This window comes from Sceloporus occidentalis, unplaced genomic scaffold (assembly GCF_023333645.1).
Source record: "Sceloporus occidentalis isolate IW3139 unplaced genomic scaffold, rSceOcc1.0.p SCAF_3, whole genome shotgun sequence".
Lineage (NCBI taxonomy): Eukaryota > Metazoa > Chordata > Lepidosauria > Squamata > Phrynosomatidae > Sceloporus > Sceloporus occidentalis.
This window is the reverse complement of record NW_028316983.1, coordinates 159228658-159249831: the sequence shown is the minus strand read 5'-3', so window position 1 is coordinate 159249831 and position 21174 is coordinate 159228658. Positions and strand designations below refer to the sequence as shown.

At 38.7% G+C, this 21174-nt stretch overlaps 1 protein-coding gene across 1 annotated transcript in view; it reads right to left on the bottom strand.

Annotated features, from left to right (window-relative positions):
• GMDS (GDP-mannose 4,6-dehydratase) overlaps positions 1-21174 on the bottom strand; it is a 360128-nt gene that overhangs the window by 65155 nt on the left and 273799 nt on the right. The window contains exon 9 of the mRNA XM_089518792.1: positions 14374-14470. Within this exon, the coding sequence (XP_089374918.1) occupies positions 14374-14470 (97 nt within the window). The remainder of the gene's footprint in view (positions 1-14373; positions 14471-21174) is intronic.

Genomic DNA, 21174 nt, shown 5'->3' with positions numbered 1-21174 from the left:
GTATGCCGGTGTGTGCTGTGGGCATGTGCCCCATTTTAACACCCTTTGTTCGCCTCCTGCAGATAATCAAGGCATGCGGATCCCAAGTCCGCAAGAACAGAAGGAGGACTATTTGTTAGGAACATCTACAACCTAGTGACTGAAGATGGAACTTCAGGCACACAGAAACATTAAAACTAATTAATTCATTAAAGACCTCAGTAACTATTAGGAGCAGACACCTAGAGTCCCCTTAGTAGGCATACCAAGTTTCTCATGTTTAGATTTAATGGACTTGGAACTATGGTTATGGCAGATACACATACACCCTCTTTCATTATGTATTTTATTCTTCAAAAGAACAATTATGAAGCTAATGATAATCAATTCTGTAACTTAATTTTATAATATATGAAATAATTGTATGTTTACACTTAATATATTGCTAATCAATTTAAAGAAAGAAATAAGGGGCTGTACAGATTGCGATCCCTGGATCGTTGCCGTGGCAAGCGCACGGCACAGCAGCGACCTGCTCCGAAAAGGAGCCACGAAACATGGCTCCTTTGTGTGTTGCTACAGAGGCTCCATAAGCACCCTGGAATGGCGCTATGCCATCCCTCGTGTGCCACGCCAGTGGGCGCTGCGCATGGCAGACATCATCATCGCGCCTTGTGTAAATGGCAGCACTCCAAGATGGTGCCCGCAGCACTTTCACCCCCAGGCCAGTGCAAAGTGCTGGTATCTACTGGGCTTAAGTTTTACAACTGAGAAAGAAACTGAAAGAGAGAAAAGAGTTTTAGATTCACTCTCCTCATGCCATTCATTAAGATAAGACAAGGTTACTCTTCCACATATGCAGCATATATTGAATAGAGGACAGATAGCTTGTGATGTAAGATCCCTTCTCTTAGTGTGCAATTTGGTTTGGAGGATCTAATTATGGTTATGTATGTGTATGTGATTAGGCTTTAGCTGCCACATCAACACAGTTGTATAAGAAGTCCATATGCAGTGACAGTAAAAAAAACAACCTCACCATTTTAGGTAATCTGGTAATCTGATTACATCCTTAGTGTTTGGAGATAAAGTTGAACAGATTCTCACACTCAATGCATGCAAAATCTGAATCACTGTATTATTTAGGAATATTACTGAATGCTGTCTCCTATTGTGGTGTTCATATTTTAACCAGGTCTTGCAGATCTTTTGTAGATATTTTTAACAGCTACAGCATTTTTACTAGGTGGTTTGCCTTGCATTTCTTTCTTCATCATCACTGGGGTTCAGCTATTTTTTTTGTGTGTGCAAAATTTGGTTGGGTATCATTGATCAATTAATTGCTTGGCTTTTAATTTTCAGTGAACACTGTAGGCTGGATCTAAAGGTATACTTCCATTCATAGGAGTGCTAATATAATTTCTCATAATAGAGTGTTCTCCAAGAAAAGAAACTAAATCCAAAGATGATGTTCTGTTTAGGCAACCTCTTTGATAAACACAAGCAGTAATAGTTCTACTCATTACAGCTCTACGTGGTCTTTTAGGCCTTGGCTGAACAACAAATGGCTTCTTCTTTGTCTTCATGGTTCTCTGGATCCAAAATAATACATTAGCTAATATAAACTAACTGTGTTGGCCACACCTTAGTAGGAAAACCCTTTCTGACCTCTTTAACCTTCCATACGCAGAATAAAAGGCTATGCGAACGACACAGGATTAGCTCTACAGAAAGACTGTTTGGAGTGAAGAATAAATGTCACAATAGGCACTCAGAAGTGATGTGAACTGGCATCAAGAAGGTTTAGCAGGATTTGTTGCATAGTTACCAGCATACCACACAGAACAAACGTAGTCACACTGCTCACCTGAGATTTTACTAATACCTCACATTTCCTCTACTAACAATATGCTCATCACAATCAACTTTCTAATCTCGGCAACTAGTGGAAACAGAGTCTAGGATCAAGGGAAACGCAGCCCCAGTCAAGGGACTTACAGGTTGTCCCTAAACAAATCCTTACAATGCAAGTCAATTTCAATTAAAGAAAATGTGTTCAGAAAGCTTGCAGAAAGTTTGGAATAATATTGACCTTGTAGGTGTTGTGAATGAATTTGTGCAAAACTTGTATGTGAGAAAATGGTCAGGTATCTTATTTAAAACACAATATTTTTGCTAATATAATAATTCTCATTTTTTAAAATAATATTGAATTTCAGTACAATGTAATAGCAGGTAGCAGGTTTATCTTTTACCATGATAACAAAACAAAAACAATCTAGAGATAAAATTCTAATTTTATCTAACAGATAAATTTTAATTCTACTTAGTTTAGTAATCTGCCTAAACAACTAAATATATTGAGAAAATATGGAAGTACAAGATACCAGGAAAACATACACTTCCAAATTCTGTCTTTTGTATTGTAATGCTACTGCAAAGTGGACATTTACAGGGGAGAATTAACCATCAGGAACAGGCTGCTCAACCTCCTTCATTCCCAAGTTCTTCCCTGCAAATCTCCCCATGGATGTTTTCTCCTCAGCATTTTAACTGGCTTGGTCCAAATGGCACATTTTAATCTGCCAATACCACTTTTGGTATTAGTGTATTCATTGGTGGGAATCAATTCTCCCTGGGTTGGAGGAGAGGGCTGGCCCATGACATTTAGCTACATCAGACCAAGGACAAGATGGCAATGTTCCATCATTCTATGTCCAGAATCTGAAAAATCTGGTAACCGAATCTTTAACAGTGTTGATGGGACAATGTCTTTCCAACACATCTGAAGGTTAATACACTGGCTTAGTAGGCAAGAGGCAGTTATGCTGTACATACAATACAGTCCTCAAAACATCCTACTACTATTTGTTGCCTACAACAATTGCTGCCTGCTGTGGTTATTTCACTTAGTCTGATGCAGTCTGCTGGGGGCAGAGGGCGCCGCTGTGACCCAACAGTGTGGTCAAAAACCTTTGTGAGAGGTGTGGGAAAGGTATGGCACACATGTCAGGTATAACAGACTGATTGTGGAATGTCTTCTCTTTAGAAACCTAGTTGGCATCAGTGATGGCCTCTTTTTGGCACCATATAAAAGCATGACCTTTGACTCACTGATTTAATTTAAAATGTGAAGTCATGGCCAGCATCCATAGTTTTTTTGTGGGTTTTTTGGGGCAATGTGGCCATGTTCCAGAAGAGTTTATTCCTGACGTTTCATCAGCATCTGTGGCTGCCATCTTCAGAGAATGCTGGCATGGAAGAAGGTGAGGTATGTATATATACTGTGTGACCCTGGGTAGAGAGGAGTGATTTCCATGTTAATCTGTGTATTGTTCTGTTGTTGAATGGCAAAGCCTTAGGGTGGGAGGATATGCAAAGAGGATTAGTGTCTGTTTAATTAGTGATCATTGTCTGCTGGGAAAATCCCTAACCCTGGGTGGGTTTCATTTGCATATTGCTGGGTCTTGATTTTAGTGTTTTTCAAACTGGTAGCCAAACTTTGCTAACTTTAAGGCTTACTTCTTTCCTGTTAAAGTTGTCTTGGTGTTTGTGGATTTCAGTGGCTTTCCTATGCCTTCTGAACTGATAGCTGTTGCATGGTCCAGAATTTCAGTATTTTCAAATAGCATTTTATGTCCAGGATGGTTTATAACATATTCTGCTACTGCCTATTTTTCTGGCTGACCTAATCTACAGTGTCTCTCATGTTCCTTGGTTCGTGTTTGAACACAGCGTTTAGTGTTCCCTATCTAGACTTCTCCGCAACTGCATGGTATGCGGTAAAGTCCTGTGGCTTGAGAGGGTCTCTCTTGTTCTTCACTGAGCGCAGCATTTTCTGGATTTTCATGGTCGGTTTGTAAATCATTTGGAGATTGTGTTTCGTCACCAGTTTTCCGATCCTGTCTGTGACTCCTTTAATATGTGGTAAAAATATTTTACCTTTAGGTGGTTGTTTGTCTTCACACTTCTGGGTTTTTCTGGGTCTGGCAGCCCTTCTGATGTCTGAGCTGAAATAACCATTAGTCCATAGAGCCCAGTGTAGGTGCTTCAATTAATCTTCCAAGACGTTTGGTGCTCAAATCCGTTTTGCCCAGTCTACCAGTGTTATTATGGTGCTTCTTTTTTGTCCTGGCTGATGGTTGGAGTTCTTGTGCAGATATCTGTTCATGTGTGTAGGTTTTCTGTACATTGTGTGGCCCAAACGTTGGTTCAGTTTGTGGATGACCAGGACATCCAAGAATGACTTTAATTTAAAATGTCTATGCACATGGTATTCAACTGTTTTAAAATTTAAATTTATTTCATTGTTTAATATGTATTTAATCTGTTTCAATTGTATTTATTATTTTAAAGGTAAAGGTTTCCCCATGACATGAATGTCTCATCATAACCAACTGTAGGGGGGCCGTGCTCATCTCTGTTACTAAGCCAAAGAGCCAGAGCATTGTTTGAAGACGACTCTGGTGGTCATGTGACCAGCATGACTGCACCGAATGCTGTTACCTTCCCACCGAAGTGGTACTTACTTATCTACTTGCATTTGCACGCTTATGGACTGCAAGGCTGGCAGAAGATGGACTAGTGATGGGAGCTCACCCCATCATGCAGCACTTGGACCGTGAATTGCCAACTTTCCGACCTTATGATTGTCAGAATTGGTGTCTTAACCACTAAGCTACCACATCCTACTGTTTTAATCACTTTAAAACTATTTTCCTTGTGTTTATATAAATAAATAAGGGCAGGATCAATCCTGTTCCCCTGCAGAGCAAACACAGTGTCCAGATTGGCTTAAGTATATATAAAGATTCACCACTATTTCAAATGACAATTGTCATTATACTCTAGCAGCGTATACATAAATTGGGGCAGGGAGGGGGAGAACCCATATGTATAATATGCCATTGTAAGATGAAGCCTCTGGGCTGGACATAAGGAAAAGCTAAAGGGACCTGGCTGTAGTATTGCAGACATGATTAGCTGAATCCAAAATGTTCTTTGAAAATATTCTTTACAAATCTTACCCACATCCAGAACCATTCAGCTAAGTGGTATGAAATCAGCACGCACAAGGAAATAAAACAATGTGGCCAAACAATTCAGCCAGCCAAAACAGTCATTCAGTAGAACATACAAAACAAAGCCTTAATGAATATTTATTTTGGTCAAATGAAGTCCCAAGTTCTGCTTTTAGCTACCCAACAATAATTAACATTTGTCTTTAAACTTCCCTCTATAGAAAAATACCTACAGTTATGACTATGTTGATTACATTACAAAATCATTTCCTATGAACTACTTGGAGAACATCTGTTATTAGGTGGCCACAGTGAAACAACAATACCGATACAGTAAGGAAGATGAAGGAAACATAATAATCACTGTCATTGTCATAATAAATAATAACACGCACCTCCTTGAAAAAAAGATAGCTGGCTTGTATTTCCTAGCTGTCACTAACAGAAACAGAAAGGTCTAGTATCTAGAAAGGTTTTGGATGCCTGAGAAGTGTCTCTGGGAGAGGCCCTGTTGGTTCTGCTGTTAACCTGCAAAGAAAACAAAATATCCTGCTGGGCAGATGACAGGGCCTCTCTCACTCTTTTACGGCACATAGATCACTTCTCCTTCACCTATTCTGTTTCCAGCATGCTTAAAAGAGTTAGCACACTATTTAATCCCTCCAGTTTTCAGGACTGTCACTAAAAGAAGGTAACCATGGTATGGCAACCAAGACACCACATTTAATTTTCACTTAGATCTGAGGAAGTAAGTGTATACCTTTTGGGGGCTGGGAGCTGTCAGTTAAAAAGGATCAGATAGCAGATTTAGAGGGACAGGCTGATGTTCTCAGGAAGATCAATGAAGACATAGAGTTCACAGATGACACATGCCTGGTTTTAAAAGCTCAGGAATGACAGGAATGGGGGTGAGAAGTAGTGGGGTGGGAGGCAGGTCCAGCAATGCGAGTGGCTGAAAAAATGGGGAGGGGAAGTAGGATGACAAAAGAGGCAACAACTGGCTAGCTGAATAGCACTGGCAGGATGATTCTAAGAGAAAATTTTCACTGTATTACATGTCACCATGACACTGTCACTGGGATAGGTTAGAAAAAGTAGAAAAGGGGAAGGTGATGTAAGAAGAAAGTTACGGAGTACATCACTAGCCCATAAAAGAGGAAACATCATGAAAGAAGGCAGACCCTTCACAGCACCCTCTGCTCTCCTATCAGTGAGAAATCCAAGAATATTTATTTATTTATTTAATTAATTTATGTCCTACCTTTCTGGCAAAAACAGTGCTCAGATCAACTAACAATAATAAAAGCACAATATAAGTAGAATCTAATTTAGAAATATAAAAACAGATCATTTAAAAACACATGCTTAAATCGAAGTGCTGTCCTTAACTATACTACACACATTGAATCAATTCTTGAATAGTTATGTCAACACTTCTGTTGACATAACTATTCAAGAATTACAAAATAAATTTTGTAATTGATTTTTTCAAATAGAGGTCTGTTAAATAAATCATTGAATTATAGAGTTGAGTCAGACCTCAAGGGTCATCTAGTCCCCTGTCAGGCAGGAATACATGACTAAAGTACTGCTGAGATGGCGATCCTGTTTAAAGACCTCCAAAGCCGGAGAGTCCAGGACCCTCTGGGGCAATCTATTCCACTGTTGAACAGCCCTTATTATCAAAAACTTCTTCCTAATGTTAGGTGGCATCTCTTACAAAATTACACAACTGTACTTGTAACCAGAATCAGAGTTAGGCCACAATTTAAAATGTAGCAGACAGGCCAAAATAAAACTGCTTTGGGTCACTTTGGAGGTATGTTGTTGAAATGATGCATGTGTTCTAAGAGGCCAGAAGCTGTGCCAAAGCCATGATCCAGTTCTAAGGGCTGGAATGCATCTTTGGTGCAGTTTCAGGCCCCTTTAAATGTGTGTGCCATTTAAACAGCATACTTCCAAAGTGACCCGAAGCAGCTTTATTTTGGCCTGTCTGTTCGGGCTCAATATCACACTATTAAGAAAGAAGCAACACGTAACTAGTTAACACCTGTCTTGACCCAGGTTTGCTGGGTAGGTGCTGTTTCTCTTAAAAAGGTTGATTTGGTGTTACTGGAATTGATTTGTGTTCAGTGCCACTATTGGTTAGGTTAATTTTGCTTGTCTAATTTATATTATGGTTAATTTTAGTACTGGACAAATTCAGTCACATTTGGAAGAGAGGAATTTGCAGTTTTGGGAGCTGATAAATAAGGGAATTGCTGGCTCCTGAATCTTGCAGCCCAGGATTTCAGGATCCACAGGTGGGGATAGAAGATAAATCTTTGAAACTAATTTTCCTTACCACTGGAATAGTGAGTTGTAAGGTCTGAGGTGACACAGGAAAGTCCTCTATACTGGCATTGCCTTCCTTTGTTCTGGGTGTATTCACTTATTTCTTCAACTTGCCTGAATTCTCTCACACGTGTTCCCTCTCCATTGCAGATTTTGGTTAATCTGAGTGACTTTGGGCAAGCCACACTCTCTCAGCCTCAGAGGCTGGCAATGGCAAACTCCCTTTGAAACTTGCCATTAAAACCCCATTATCGGTTTACCTTAGTGTCGCCATAAGTTGGAAACAACTTAAAGGTATACAAGAACAACAAAATGCTATTTAAACCAATTTCTTGTTTCACACCTCTTATTTACTCCCTGGGTACAAAAATGGTGGCCTGGGGGACAGAGAAGGGACAACAGAGAAGAAGCCTGTCTTTATCTTAGTAAGGATTTCCAAAACTTGGGCGCAGCCACTGAGTTTTTCTTTGAGCTGCACTAGAGAATTTAGTTTCCTTGAGAAGAAATAGTAGGAGAGAGTCATGGTGATTGTACATATTTGTTTCAATTATGAATATAAAAGGATAGCACACTGGACAAAAGAGATAGGCTTTTGGATTTAATACTAAAGAGACAGGCTTTTGGATTTAATAGTAAATTCCCAAAGTAATCAACTACTTGAGTTGTGAAAGCCAGCATGTCTTCTTTATCTGATTAGACCTGACCCTGTGTGAACTGGCCAAAGAAAATGGACTCCCCTTGTCCTTTGAGGAAATGATACACGGACCAAATCCCAGTTCTAGTGTGAAAAGACTGGATGGCGGACAGCCTTTTCAGCACCAGAACTGGGGTACAACTCACCAGCTGCTCCAGATTTTCTGAGAAAATTCTGTGCCCTCTGTTCCGACCCGGGGGTTGTTTGAAATGTGTTCCACTCAGCTGCCTTGCACTTTGTTCTGACCTCAGAGTGATGTGGCCATTGGTGGCTGCCACTGCACCGGTCAGCTGAGTGGGATGTGAGTGTGATAAGCTGTCTGGCATCAGAACGGAGGGCCTTTGCAATGGGGGAGAGTTGGGGCAGTTCTGGAGCCAGGATATTCCAGGCTGCCCTGTGCCAGTGCAGATAGGACCCCTGTTTCAAAAAGCCCTGTTCACCATCTGACTCCAAATTAATCATGAGCTGCCTTGGATTCCATAATGGGAGGAAGGAGGAATACAAATCAAATCATATTAAGTCAAGTTTAATTCTCTGACCATCACTGTCTTAAAACTTCTCATTCTGCACGTTCACTTTGAAAAGCACACTTACATGGACTTCAGAGAAATAAGAGGTTTGCATGTAATGTGAACTACTGGTTTTCTTGTTCCTTGATTATATGCCTTGAATCCCATCTTAGGATCAATCAATCAATCAATCAATCAGTTTATGTAAATAGATATAGAAGATAGAAGAATTTAAAGCAAGAACAGTCAGAGGGTATTTTGTATAAAGTTTTTCAGTCATATTGCAGGGATAAACTCCTTGTTTGGATCATGCACATAAAGCTGCTCAATATTTTGCAACACTGATCAAGTTCAAAGACTGTTGCTTCTTTAATAATTTAGATGATCTCAAATAATAATACTCTTATTACTAATAATACTACTTATGAATCTTTCTATTAGGAGCAGCATAGCAGTAATATTATTTTAAAACACTATCTTAAAAGCTGCTTCAAACAGAATGACATCTAGGAAATGTTAATGCCATACTACAGTGTTCTACCAATGAAGAACCTCAAATGCCTTGAGAGTTCTCTTTAAACTGCTTACTCATTTACAAATATAAATAATTTGCTTTCAACATTGGCATGTTGATTATGATGAACTTTAAAAAAAATACCAGGTCAGTTTTAAACTGCCAAAGTAGTAACTCTGGCTGAACGGTACTGTTGAGTCTAAAGCAAGTAATGATATAAATATTTTGGCTAAGACAGTGATTCAGTTCAGAAAGACAATAAAGGTAATAATTTACTAAAGTAGTGATTTTCAGATGTTGACATAAAACTCTGGTTTGGCAAAAATAAAGTTTATTGGGATTTTTTCTTATAGATAAGGAAGATTTGCCCAAAGACTTAACATTGTGAATGCAATATTGTTTGTCATGGGAAAGCCTAGTCTTAAAAGTTATTCTTTCTATAACAGGATGTACAAATCTTCACTGACAGTGTAGGTTACAGACAAAGCAATAGGCAAAATGACCTTTAAGCAAAAGAAACTATATTTCTTACACAATTGTTAGAAATATGTTAAGATTCACAGTCCATTTGGAATATAACTCTAGGAAATGGGATATGCATCCAAGAAGTAAAGGAGACAGAACTGGGATTTTGTGATCAGTTTCATTATATTTTGAAGAGCCATAACTCTTCAGAAAATGAACCACCAGAAATGCTTTTGGACCCGAGGACAGCTGACTTTGGGAGAATATGATATGCCCAAAGGAGGTTATTTTTTTTACTGCAATCTTGTGAAGTCTGGGAAATGCAGAGCTGAGTATTAAAAACCATTTTCCCCAAAGAGACTAAAAATGCAAAGCTTATTCTGGTGACGTCCAAAGAAGAAAAAGGGCAATTGAGGCCAAGTGTGGTTAAATAGGGATGTAAAGATTTATGTAAGCTAAAAAAGAAGAGATCAGATAAAAAAAAAATCACCACCTTTTCAAAATGTAAAGGGAGCACACTGAAATTGATGGACATGAATTTCAAAATCTGAAATACTCCAAAAGCCAAAATATTTTCATGGGTGGCCCCGATATTGAAATCTTTGCTTTCTGATGGCTCAGTGTGCACAAACATTGTTTCATGGACAAAATTATTTTAAAATATTATATAAAATGACCTTCAGTCTATGTGTATAAGGTTTATATGAAACATAAATGAATGTTGTGTTTTGACTTGGGTCCCATCACCAAGATACCTCATGATGTATGTATATGTAAATACATGTATTCCAATTTTTTTTTTAAAAAATCCAAAATTCAAAACACTTCTGGTCCCAAATATTTTAGATAAAGGAGACTCATCCTATACATTTGGTAAACAGTTTCAAAAATAAAACCACTTTGTGTTGGCTTTTATCTTTTCAAATATCATTCTGTAATCTAAATGTCATTGCAAATAAAATAAATTAATAATTTTGCTAGTATTTACAGTTGGAAACGTAGCATTTAGTTGGAAATGCAAATCTAAAGTTGGAAATGTTGAATTCTGTGGCCTGTATAAATTATGCAAATTAGTATTGTAATGAACTTGCATAATTTCTTCTTCTGCTACAAGCCTTGGAGCCATAGGGCATGGAAGTCTCAATGCAGGATTCCCCCCCCCCCCCATTCAGATTCATGGATGATGGTTTACACCAGGGGTAGGCAACCCTTTTGAGCCGGGGGCCGGGTAGCTGTCCCTCAGACAACTGGGGGGCCGAAGCCAAAAAATAAATAATTAAATAATTTTTAAAAAATTAAATAAATAAATAAACCAGGACAAATGTAGGACAAAATTTTCAAATGGAGGGCACTTTTTAAATAAAAAATGGAGGACACGTGAAAAAAATTGCTGATTTTTTAAAAAAAGTTAAGATGAATGCATGTTTCTGAGGCTTCTATAGACAATTGCTCCACCATGCCCCTCGAGCGAGACGCCAAAGGCCCTGGCGACAATCGGCGGCAGGACCAGGCTGGGGCCGGTCCCAAGGCCTCGCTGGGCCGCATCCGGCCCGCGGGCCGCAGGTTGCCTACCCCTGGTTTACACCCTTTCAAGCCTATATTTGCATCTCTAAGGAAAGCTGCTATGTTTAAATACATATGATTTTCAATAAGCCCCAAGCATTAGCACATTCTCTGGCATTACTACACATTCACAACCCTGTTCTTAATGAGCCCTGTTCTTAATGATGTCTTGTGAATACATCTCTTGTAATTCAGTATGCAAACAGTCTTTTAAACATGATGTTTGACCATCATGATTTCTTTCCTCCATTGAGTCACTTTTTCCTCCTGTCATGATGTAATCTGCAATCTAAGCAAAGGGAAAGAACTGGGGAGTTTAGAGGAAGGGTGAGGCTCATTAAAGACACCAGGAGAACAGATGTTAAATGGCACCTAGCAAGGACACCAAGTCCCTCTCAAAGTCAAGAATTAAAACACCTATCCCAATTTCTGCCCTTGTAAAACATCCCTTTTCTTTCTCTAAAATCCTTCTCTTTTTAATATAAAGCTAGCCTTCCTCCCCCCCCCCTTTCTTTCATCTTTATTTGATTCAGTATCACAGGCATATACAGTTTCCAAATATGCAAACCTAAACTTTATTTTATAAAAAGTAGTTTTCCAGGGCTAAATGTAGCAGGGACGTAGCCAGGATTTTGGGAAAGGGGGTGTCCAGACTAAGTGCCACCATTATAATGGGGCTTGGGCACAGCGGCATAGTGGCGCACACCATTAATCTATCTAATGGAAGGGGGGTCCAGACTCCATGCCCCCCCCCCGCTACATCCCTGAGTGTAGCCATCTGGACAGCTATCCAAGGAGGCCATTGTATACCTAATATTTGGTTCTTGGAGGGCACAAGTCTCTAGATTTCCAAAGAGACTCTTTAGAAAGTGAAGGCATTTTTAGGTTTCTGTTTGGTAAATTGACACTATGTTTTGCTTTATTTGGGGGAAAAGAAAATCCAGTACCGATCCTTTGCTTCGATAAACAACTCTTGCTTCTTTTTCACAGTGTGTGCTCCCTGTAATATTTTACATTTAACTGTTTTCTCAGAAGAGTCTTAAGAGTCTTTTAAAAAAATTCTGCTTCATTATTGTTTCATGTTCTGCAACAGAGGCAAAATCTCACAAATCCTGAATGGTATAGGAATGTAAAGGAATATGTAGAGAATCAGTGATTGTAATATGGATGGGGCTCCATTTCACTATAGGACATTCCTCCATAATTGGGATCAGTCCATTCACTCTCGTGTGCATCTGTTTCCTGGACAGTGTGCTATCAGAAGATAAGAAATCGAGGAAAGACTTTTAATTAGGTGTTTGGGGAGGGGGGGTGATGATATAGGTGAAGTAGGGAGAGAGAGAAATCAATTGGTGACAGGAAATGCTTAAGAAATTTGTTATTTCATGGATATTACACACTCAAGGAGGGGAGGCTTCAGTGGTGTTTTGCAGACAGAATAAACCTAAATCAATTTTGCAAAAAGATGACTCACAATACAATTCCTAGTCCTACAGTCAGTGGGTATTTTCCACCTTACATATTCTATAGTACCACAGAGAATGTGTAGTTTTCCAGATTAGGAACATCTTCAGAGGTATTCCATTATACTTCTGCAGCCTTCTCATTTGGTGGGCTTTTGAGAAAGGCTAGCAGGAACATCTATAACCATATTAAAAGATAGATTCTTATAACATATGTAACAGAAGTCACTGGTACCCTAAAATAGTTTGTGTGTGTGTGTGTGTGTGTGGAGGGGACTTTTGGTCCTCACCAACAGCCTCAGTGTTTCCTTGGTATTTTGGGGAAATTATTAGTGCAAAAGGAGGCTTGTGAGAGGAAGGTAACTTCAGGGATGTTTCCACCTATGTATACCAGACTAACTGCAGAGAGACTGGTTTTCATGAATAAAGGAGTTTTATTTAGAAATGTGCAAAGATGCACACCAACACACTAAACCAATGCAACCTTAAGAACCATATCAGGTTAACAGAAAGGATGGTGTGAAAGGTTGGATAGTGACAAATCAGGAATAAGAGAGGCTGCTAATTACCAGTCCTGAAGAGAGTGGTCCACAGAAGATGGAGAATGGCTCAGACAGTGTCTGAGGTCAACATACTGAGAGGGACCTTCTTTATACACAAGGTCCATGGGCAAACTGTGAACAACTGTGAGTGCAAACTGGGTGTGACTGCATGTGAGATAACCTCATGGTTAATGCTATCCCATGGTGTAACAAAGCTTTTCCCATGATGGTTTTCCCATGGAACTGACAAAAAAGCTCCAGAATGACTGATGGCTTTAGCTTTGGCATGACAAAATATTGATAGGATTTGAGACGACCCCTGGGTAGTCAGACAAGAAAGGTAAATAGGAACATAGCCTGGGTTTGGATACTAGCTTCGCAATGGGACCCGCTTTATTTCCATTGGGAGAGGATATGCAGAGAGCCCGAGGGAGGATAGAGTAAGCAGCAAACCCATTTAAGCATTATTTTAGTACTATCTAGGTCTTTCACATGTCTTCCGGCCAGTGTGCTTTCTCACATGCGTAACTTCCTAGTATTCATTTTGACCTTTTAAAAACAGGCCTGACACTAAATATCAAATATGAAAATATGAAACCCCGCATCCAGTGAGGGGGGTAGAGTATGCTAACATCATTCTTTATAGTAAAGAAATATTAAACAAACAAATTACTGCCATATGGATATCTTCTTTTAATTAACTAAATTTACCTCCAGATTTATTGATCTAAAAGTAAATTTACTATTTATTTCCTTGAGATATGAAAGGAAGGATCAAAAATTATGGATTTGTAGCGACTTTCATTCTCTCACAAACAGCAGATAGATAAAGAATAAATTAATTAAATACTGAGGTTGTAAATCCTGGAACAATTTCTGATTCCTTTTTTCTTCCCATTCAGTTCTCAGCTATTACAAAACAACACATTATGGTTAACAGACACAAAAATGTAGGTTTTAAATTCACATAGACATGGTAGACATTATTTCTTCTCCAGTGGTAAAACAAAAGGGGGAAAACTACTGACATCATCATTTTTGGTCAGATCAAAACTGAGCTAAATATAGCATCAAATATTGAATAATCCTGATTTCTGAGTCTCATCCCATGTTTGTTTGCTTAGGCTAATGTCTGGGTATAAGTGACTTGGCGACTATTTAGAAAGACTGGAAATTGGCAGTGGGATAAGCAATTAGAACCTTTTGCAAACAACTGCCCAAATGCAACAATTTTATGACTGACTGTCTGCATCATTCATTTGCAAAGCTGTAAGAATGCCTCTGCTTACCACTTCAGTTGGCCTGTAGTATTTATGATTAACCGTCACATGGATCTTGCCAGTTTCTTTGCATCTGCCTACTTCATTTTCATTCTTGCCTTCCCACCTGTAAACACAACAAACATTTAATCACCTCATAATGACTTTACTGGGCTTCTGATTCTAAGACAAAAAGCCTGGTGTTTGAAACAAGGCTGGAGTCGACAGGGAAATGTACACACACCAATCATAGGAGAAAAGGCAGAAATGTGACCAGCCTGGAAGTACAATGGGCTCATTTGTTTCATGTTTTCATGTGCAGCTTGAGTGGGACTATAAACACTTATGTACTAGATAGAGCCTATTTCATCAGATACACGATTTGCTATCTTTGATTTGCATACAGATAAGCATTCTTGTGATGTTATTTGTGTGTGTGTGTGTTGTGTTATCTCTGTATCTTTATCTGCCAAATTAGGAACTAAGTAGGCACAAGTCCATGAAAGATTACACCACAACAGATCTGTTAGTCCTTATGGTGCCACAAGTATCTGTGGTTTTAGTGCTACTAACTGATTTAGCTATCTTTTTGGAATTTTAGCCTGTTTGTTTGAAATATGGTAAAAACATGTTACAATGTAAAATGACAATGAAGAATACAATCTTAAAATATAAAACACAATATAGACAGGATAAAAAGCCTATATGCTCATTATCATTTGGAATGAGATCTAAAGTAAAGATGTTAATGTTAAAGAATAATTCTATTCTTTGAGCCTGATCAATGTCAAAAGCACAAGCACTTTGCAATCTACTGAAAAAGAACACTTAAGTAATCACTTTGAACATCTTTCTGATAAGCCAGATACCTAATTATGTTCTATTTTCATTATATTGCCTTTTCCTCTATCATAATACTAAGGCTAACTATTTTTAAACCAGCTTTCTGGTTTTTGTTGTTTTGTTGTTTTTTTTAGTATGGCCCGCTTTGTTTTGTCCACTATTACACTAGCTAAATACTTCCTAGAATATTTCCTAAAAGCCACATGCTGGCTTCACAAGGGGGGAAAATGACTCTGTATGGCAGACCAGCATATGGTGCATTCATGCAATTACTCCTGCTCACAACTTGTCCCTTTTAAAAATACTGAAATGGAACAAAGGAGGTGAGTAGACCTCATGTCCACGGGGTGAACTGCAACCAAAATGAGCAAATGGTGTGCATATGTTTGCATCAGGCTGAAATTTTCTCTCCCACACAGGCTTAAATGCAGAGGGTCCTATGCATATCTGGTCTTTCTGAGTACTTTTTGAAACATCAAACATTCCCACCCTCAACCATATGCCTTGCAGGCCCAGAAACAAGAGACTAACTTTTGGGAAGGGATGAATTTTACTGAAGATCCTAATCTGGACATTTTTGCTTAACAACAACTACTCATTTTTCATAAACTTTAAAAATAATGTGTGATCCATGATAATGTGTTGTTGCTGAACATACATATAAAATTATAGCTGCATACCTACAAACATTTCAATAATCTAAACAAAATGCAGGTATAGTGGAAGATCAACTTTCACACCAGCATGCAGGGGAATTGGCGATATTGATAAGCATATCCTATAATGCACACAAACAGGAGCTCAATAGCTAGTTAGTATAATGGCTGGGATATTTGTTATTTTTATATATCATAATTTTGATTCCTTCTTGCTTTATGCAGATTCTAGGAGAAGAGAGAAAGGAAAGTCATATTTGTTGTCTAGCAATATGCTGTAATTGAGTATAATTGACCGGGAACCTGAAGAACTGTGAACAGAAGTTAAAGACATAAGTAAGGATGAATGCAAGAAAACATTAACAGTGGGCTTGTTAGTAATCACCAAGTCACTTGCATTTCAATGAGTCTACTCAAACAGGGACTAACCACAGATTTGGCAAATAATTATTAGTCACTCAAGTCCCTAGGGTAATGTAATAGAGAGTGTTTTTAAGGATTTAGTGAAGTACCATGTTAATGATAGGATATTACACAGCTATTTTGAAACAAACAGAGGTTCAACTCTGTAAGAATGAAATCCATTCAGGAAATGAAAAAACAAGAAGAAATGGAGTGGCTTTCATACTAAGGAAAGATATAGCTAGAGCAGTCAAAGGATACAATGCAAAGTCAGACAGCTTCAGGGTAAACCTATAAACATCACAGTAGTCCAGGTATATGCACCAACCACAGATGCAGATGAAGAGGAAATTGAGAGATTGGAAACACTTGATATACATACCAATTCTCAGGAAAGGAGATACAAAAGATTGCAGCAACTATAGGACAATAGCACAAATCTCACATGCAAGCAAAATGATGCTCAAAATTCAGCAGCATAGACTCCAACCATACATGGAAAGAGAAATTCCAGAGGTGCAAGCAGGATTAAGAAAAGGAAAGGGCAGTAGGGACCACATTGCAAACATTTGATGGCTAACAGAGCACACCCAAAGAATTTAAAAAAAAAGAAGAATCAGCATGTGTTTCATAGACTACAGCAAAGTGTTTCCTTGCATTAGGGCATGAAAAGCTATGGAAAGCAATCAAAGACATGGAGTGCCACTAGACCTGACAGTCCTGATGAGGAATCTGTACCAAGGATAAGAGACCACCGTCAGAACAGGATTCGGGGAAACAGAGTGGTTTCCAATAGGCAAAGGGGTCAGGCAAGGCTGAATCCTATCAACCTACTTGTTTAACTTATATGCTGAAAACATCATAAGAATAGCTGAATTAGAATCAGAACATTAACAACCTAATATATGCGGACGGCACCATAATATTAGTGGAAGACATTCAGAAATTGGAGCAGTTAATAAAGAAGTTCAAAGATGAAAGTACAAAGGCAGGTCTAATGTTGAGTTTAAAGAAAACAAACATGATGACCACAGAAGAAATACACAAATTCAATCTAGACAATGAGGAAATTGAAACACTTAAAGAATTCCCATATCTAGGATCAAACATTGACCAGAATGGAGACTGCAGTCAAGAAATAAGAAGACTAGGAATGGAAAGGGTGGCTATGAAAGAACTGGAAAAGATACTGAAGAGCAAAGACATACGACTGAGCACTAAAGTCAGAATCATTCAAGCCATTGTATTCCCAATTACCATGTGACAGCTGGACAGTGAAGGAAGCAGACAGAAAGAAAATCAACTCATTCAAAATGTGGTGCTGGAAAAGAGAACTCAGGATACCATAAACAACCAAGAAGACAAGCAAATGGGTCCTGGAGCAGATCAAGCCAGAAATCTCCCTAGAAGCCAAGATGATCAAGTTTTGGCCACATAATGAGAAGGCACCATTCACTAGAAAAAACAATAATGCTAGGAAAGGCAGAGGGCAGAAGAAAGAGAGGAAGACCACAAACCAGATGGATAGACTCAATCAGGGGAGTTATGGGCAAGGGCTTCCAGGATCTAGGCAGTGGAAGATAGGGATTCGTGGAGATGTCTCATCCACAGGGTAGCCATGAGTCAGAACAGACTCAAGGGCAGTTAACAACAACAAAGAATGAAAATATCTGGGGGTGGGAGAGTATTCAGTGCTTACGTTTTGTCTGCATTTCTGCTCAGAGTGTGTTGAAAGAGCAGATGGACCCTCTCTACAGGAGTCCTGATCTCTGGCAGAGATAACCCAAACTTGGAAGATTACTACAAAAAGTGGGATAAAAGCTTCACAGGGGAAAATGAGAATATTTATAGAAAATTGGGGATAAGGTGGTTTTAAACAGAGATCTATCTAAAGAAAATCAGGCTTGTTGTCAAGCATTCACATTAAAAGGCGATTTTAATTGTTTAAAGCAGAAGGAATGCAACAGAATACTATACATACACTTTAAGAATAAAAACAGTTACTCTACAGCTGTCTCATAAATCCCTTTGGGACCATTTCTCATTTTGAGAGAACTAAACATAATGATTTAAGACTGCTCTTTTCAAATCGCTGCCTAGTTTTTGAAAACATTTTCAGATCGGTTCATTATTTCTATGTGTTGTACATTTCATCCTCTCATGTTCTAAACAGAGATAATCATAAAAAGCAGAGAAACCTTACCAAAAGGTTTTAGTTTCTTTCTCATAAATCTTTTTTTGCCCCTCGAATCAGCTTTCAGTATGGACACTAGAGCTGATAACAATTTTGAATATGCTTGTACTTTAAATACTTTTTATACCATATATATTTCATTACACAATGTACAGTACACACTCTGGTGGAAAAGTAATGCAATCAAGTATTTGAAATAAAAAACACCCTTCATGATTATAATGAGGTACAGCTTACATAGGAAGCAATTTTTCAGGCTAGTTAAGTTTGTCACCAATTATCAACCAGATTAGCCACTTCACTGGAGCTTGCCCAGTGCACACATAACAGAATATTAACGTGTGTGATAGAGTTTTGCATGGGCTTTTTAATCGCGCGTGCACACACACACAAACACAAAGGTCTTGAATTTGAAAAGAACCCACATGCTAATGTATCCTTCCTCCCTTCCTCCTTCCTTTCCTTCCTTGTTAATGTTCAGAGATTCTTAATTGCTCTGCAAAGGACCAAAATAGAAGCCCATTTTAAAAAGCTTGCTTATTCTTCTGCTCAGCTTAGCTCCTAATAACAAGAAGATAAGCACATATGATGACCATTTCCCAGACCAATGATGAATTCATGGATCTGTTTAAAAATAAAAAGGTAAACATTCCCAGTTCTTTCCACCATCTTATTACACTTTTGATATAAAGTGGACAGCAACCACATGCAATCCAAAATTTAGGGCTAAACACAATGGTTGGGTGGCACAAGATCCACAGCACTAGTAGAAATGAACATCCAGAGTTAGCATAATGGAAGAATTTAGTGCCTTTAGTACTGACATGTGTACCCTGTCTTTTTGCCCAGTGGTGTGATCCAGGGTAGGTTTGCTAGTGGTGTTTTTCACTTGGTGTTTTTCACTTGGTTAGCACCACATATAAAAGCTTTAGTTCCAAAGAAAAAATTGGCCAAATAATAAATATCTTATCTATTTAACCAGAGCCCCTTTCATATTATATAACTATAGTACTTTGATTTCACTGGTTGCATTCTATAGCATTCAGGAGTTTGTAGTTTGGCGAAACCAAGCTCAGTGGCTGAGAATTCTGAATGCCTCTCCCTAAAGTGTAAATCCCAGGATTCCCCTAGATGTTCTCATGGCAGTTAAAAATGAATCACAGGCCTTGTGTCTGAACTGGCCAGGATACTCCACCCTGTTTCCTGGTGGCCTAACCACTATCTTGTGAAAACAGAGAGCTTTGGATCTTCTGGTGCAGGACATGCCGAATATCATCCAGATGACCTACACTAGAACCGGGGTTTGAGTAATGCATTGCCTGAAATGTGCGATGGCGTAGGAGGAGGCTTTTTGATCCATGCAGACAAGGCCACAGTGTTATGATTTGTTTACTCTGGGAGACAGTGACTGGCCCAACTTAACCCAAGCTATTTCATGGCTAAGTGAGGGTCACCCAAGATTTGGTCCATAATCTCAGTGTAAAGTGGTATTTTATTATGGTTTACATGCCATGCTCTTTATTCCATGGTCAGACCCGGTCTTTAACTGAAGCTTGGCAAATCGTGTGCAGGCTGGCATTGTTCACTTCATTTTAGAATTAACTATAATATTTGCACTACTAAGCATAATTGACCAAGAACCGGAAGAGCTTTGGTCTGAAGCCAAGAACATAATAAAAGAAGAATGCAGACAGACACTTTAAATGGACAAAAAGGAGAAGAAACATGGATAACGGATAAAACATTACAAGCAATAAAAGAATCATGAATGCAACAGTACAACGGCTAGTGCGTAAAGGTAAAGAAAACTACTACAATGAGCAGTGCAGAGAAATAGAAGACAATAACAAAAAGGGGAGAATGAGAGACCTATTCAACAAGATCAAGGAAATCAAAGGAGAGTTCAAACCAAGGACTGGGACACTTCTATGACAATAAAAATAACACAATTTAGGACCAGGAAGGAATAAAAAGACGATGGATGCAATACACAGAAGAGCTATATAAAAGAGATGACAGAATTAAGGACACATGGAACGAAGAGCCATATGAAGATCAACCTCAAATTCTAAAAAATAAGGTAGAAGCTGCAATAAGAGAAATGGCGAAAAACAAGTCACTAGGAACAGATGATATTCCAATTGAGCTGCTGCAATCCACATTGACAGAGTCAACTATAGTGCTAACTGACACATGTCAACAGCTATGGAAAACAAAACAATGGCCAACAGACTGGAAATGATCAATATACATTCCCATCCATAAAAAAGGAGACACAAAAGACTGCAGCAACTATAGAACCATAGCACTAATCTCCCATGCAAGCAAAATTATGCTCAAAATTCTGCAATATAGACTCCAACCATACATGGAGAGAGAAATCCCAAAGGTCCAAGTGAGGTTAAGAAAAGAAAGAGGCACCAGGGATCACATCGCAAATATATGATGGCTAACGGAGTGCACCAGGGAGTTCCAAAAGAAAATCAGCATGTGCTTTATAGACTATAGCAAAGCCTTTGACTGCATAGATCATGAAAGGCTATGGAACGCCCTTAAAGACATGGGAGTGCCAACACATCTGATAATCTTGATGAGGAATCTGTACTCAGGACAAGAGGCTACTGTCAGAACAGCACACAGAAAAACAGAATGGTTCCCAATTGGAAAAGGGGTCAGACAAGGCTGCATCTTATTATTCCACCTGTTCAACTGATGTGCAGAACATATTGTAAGAAA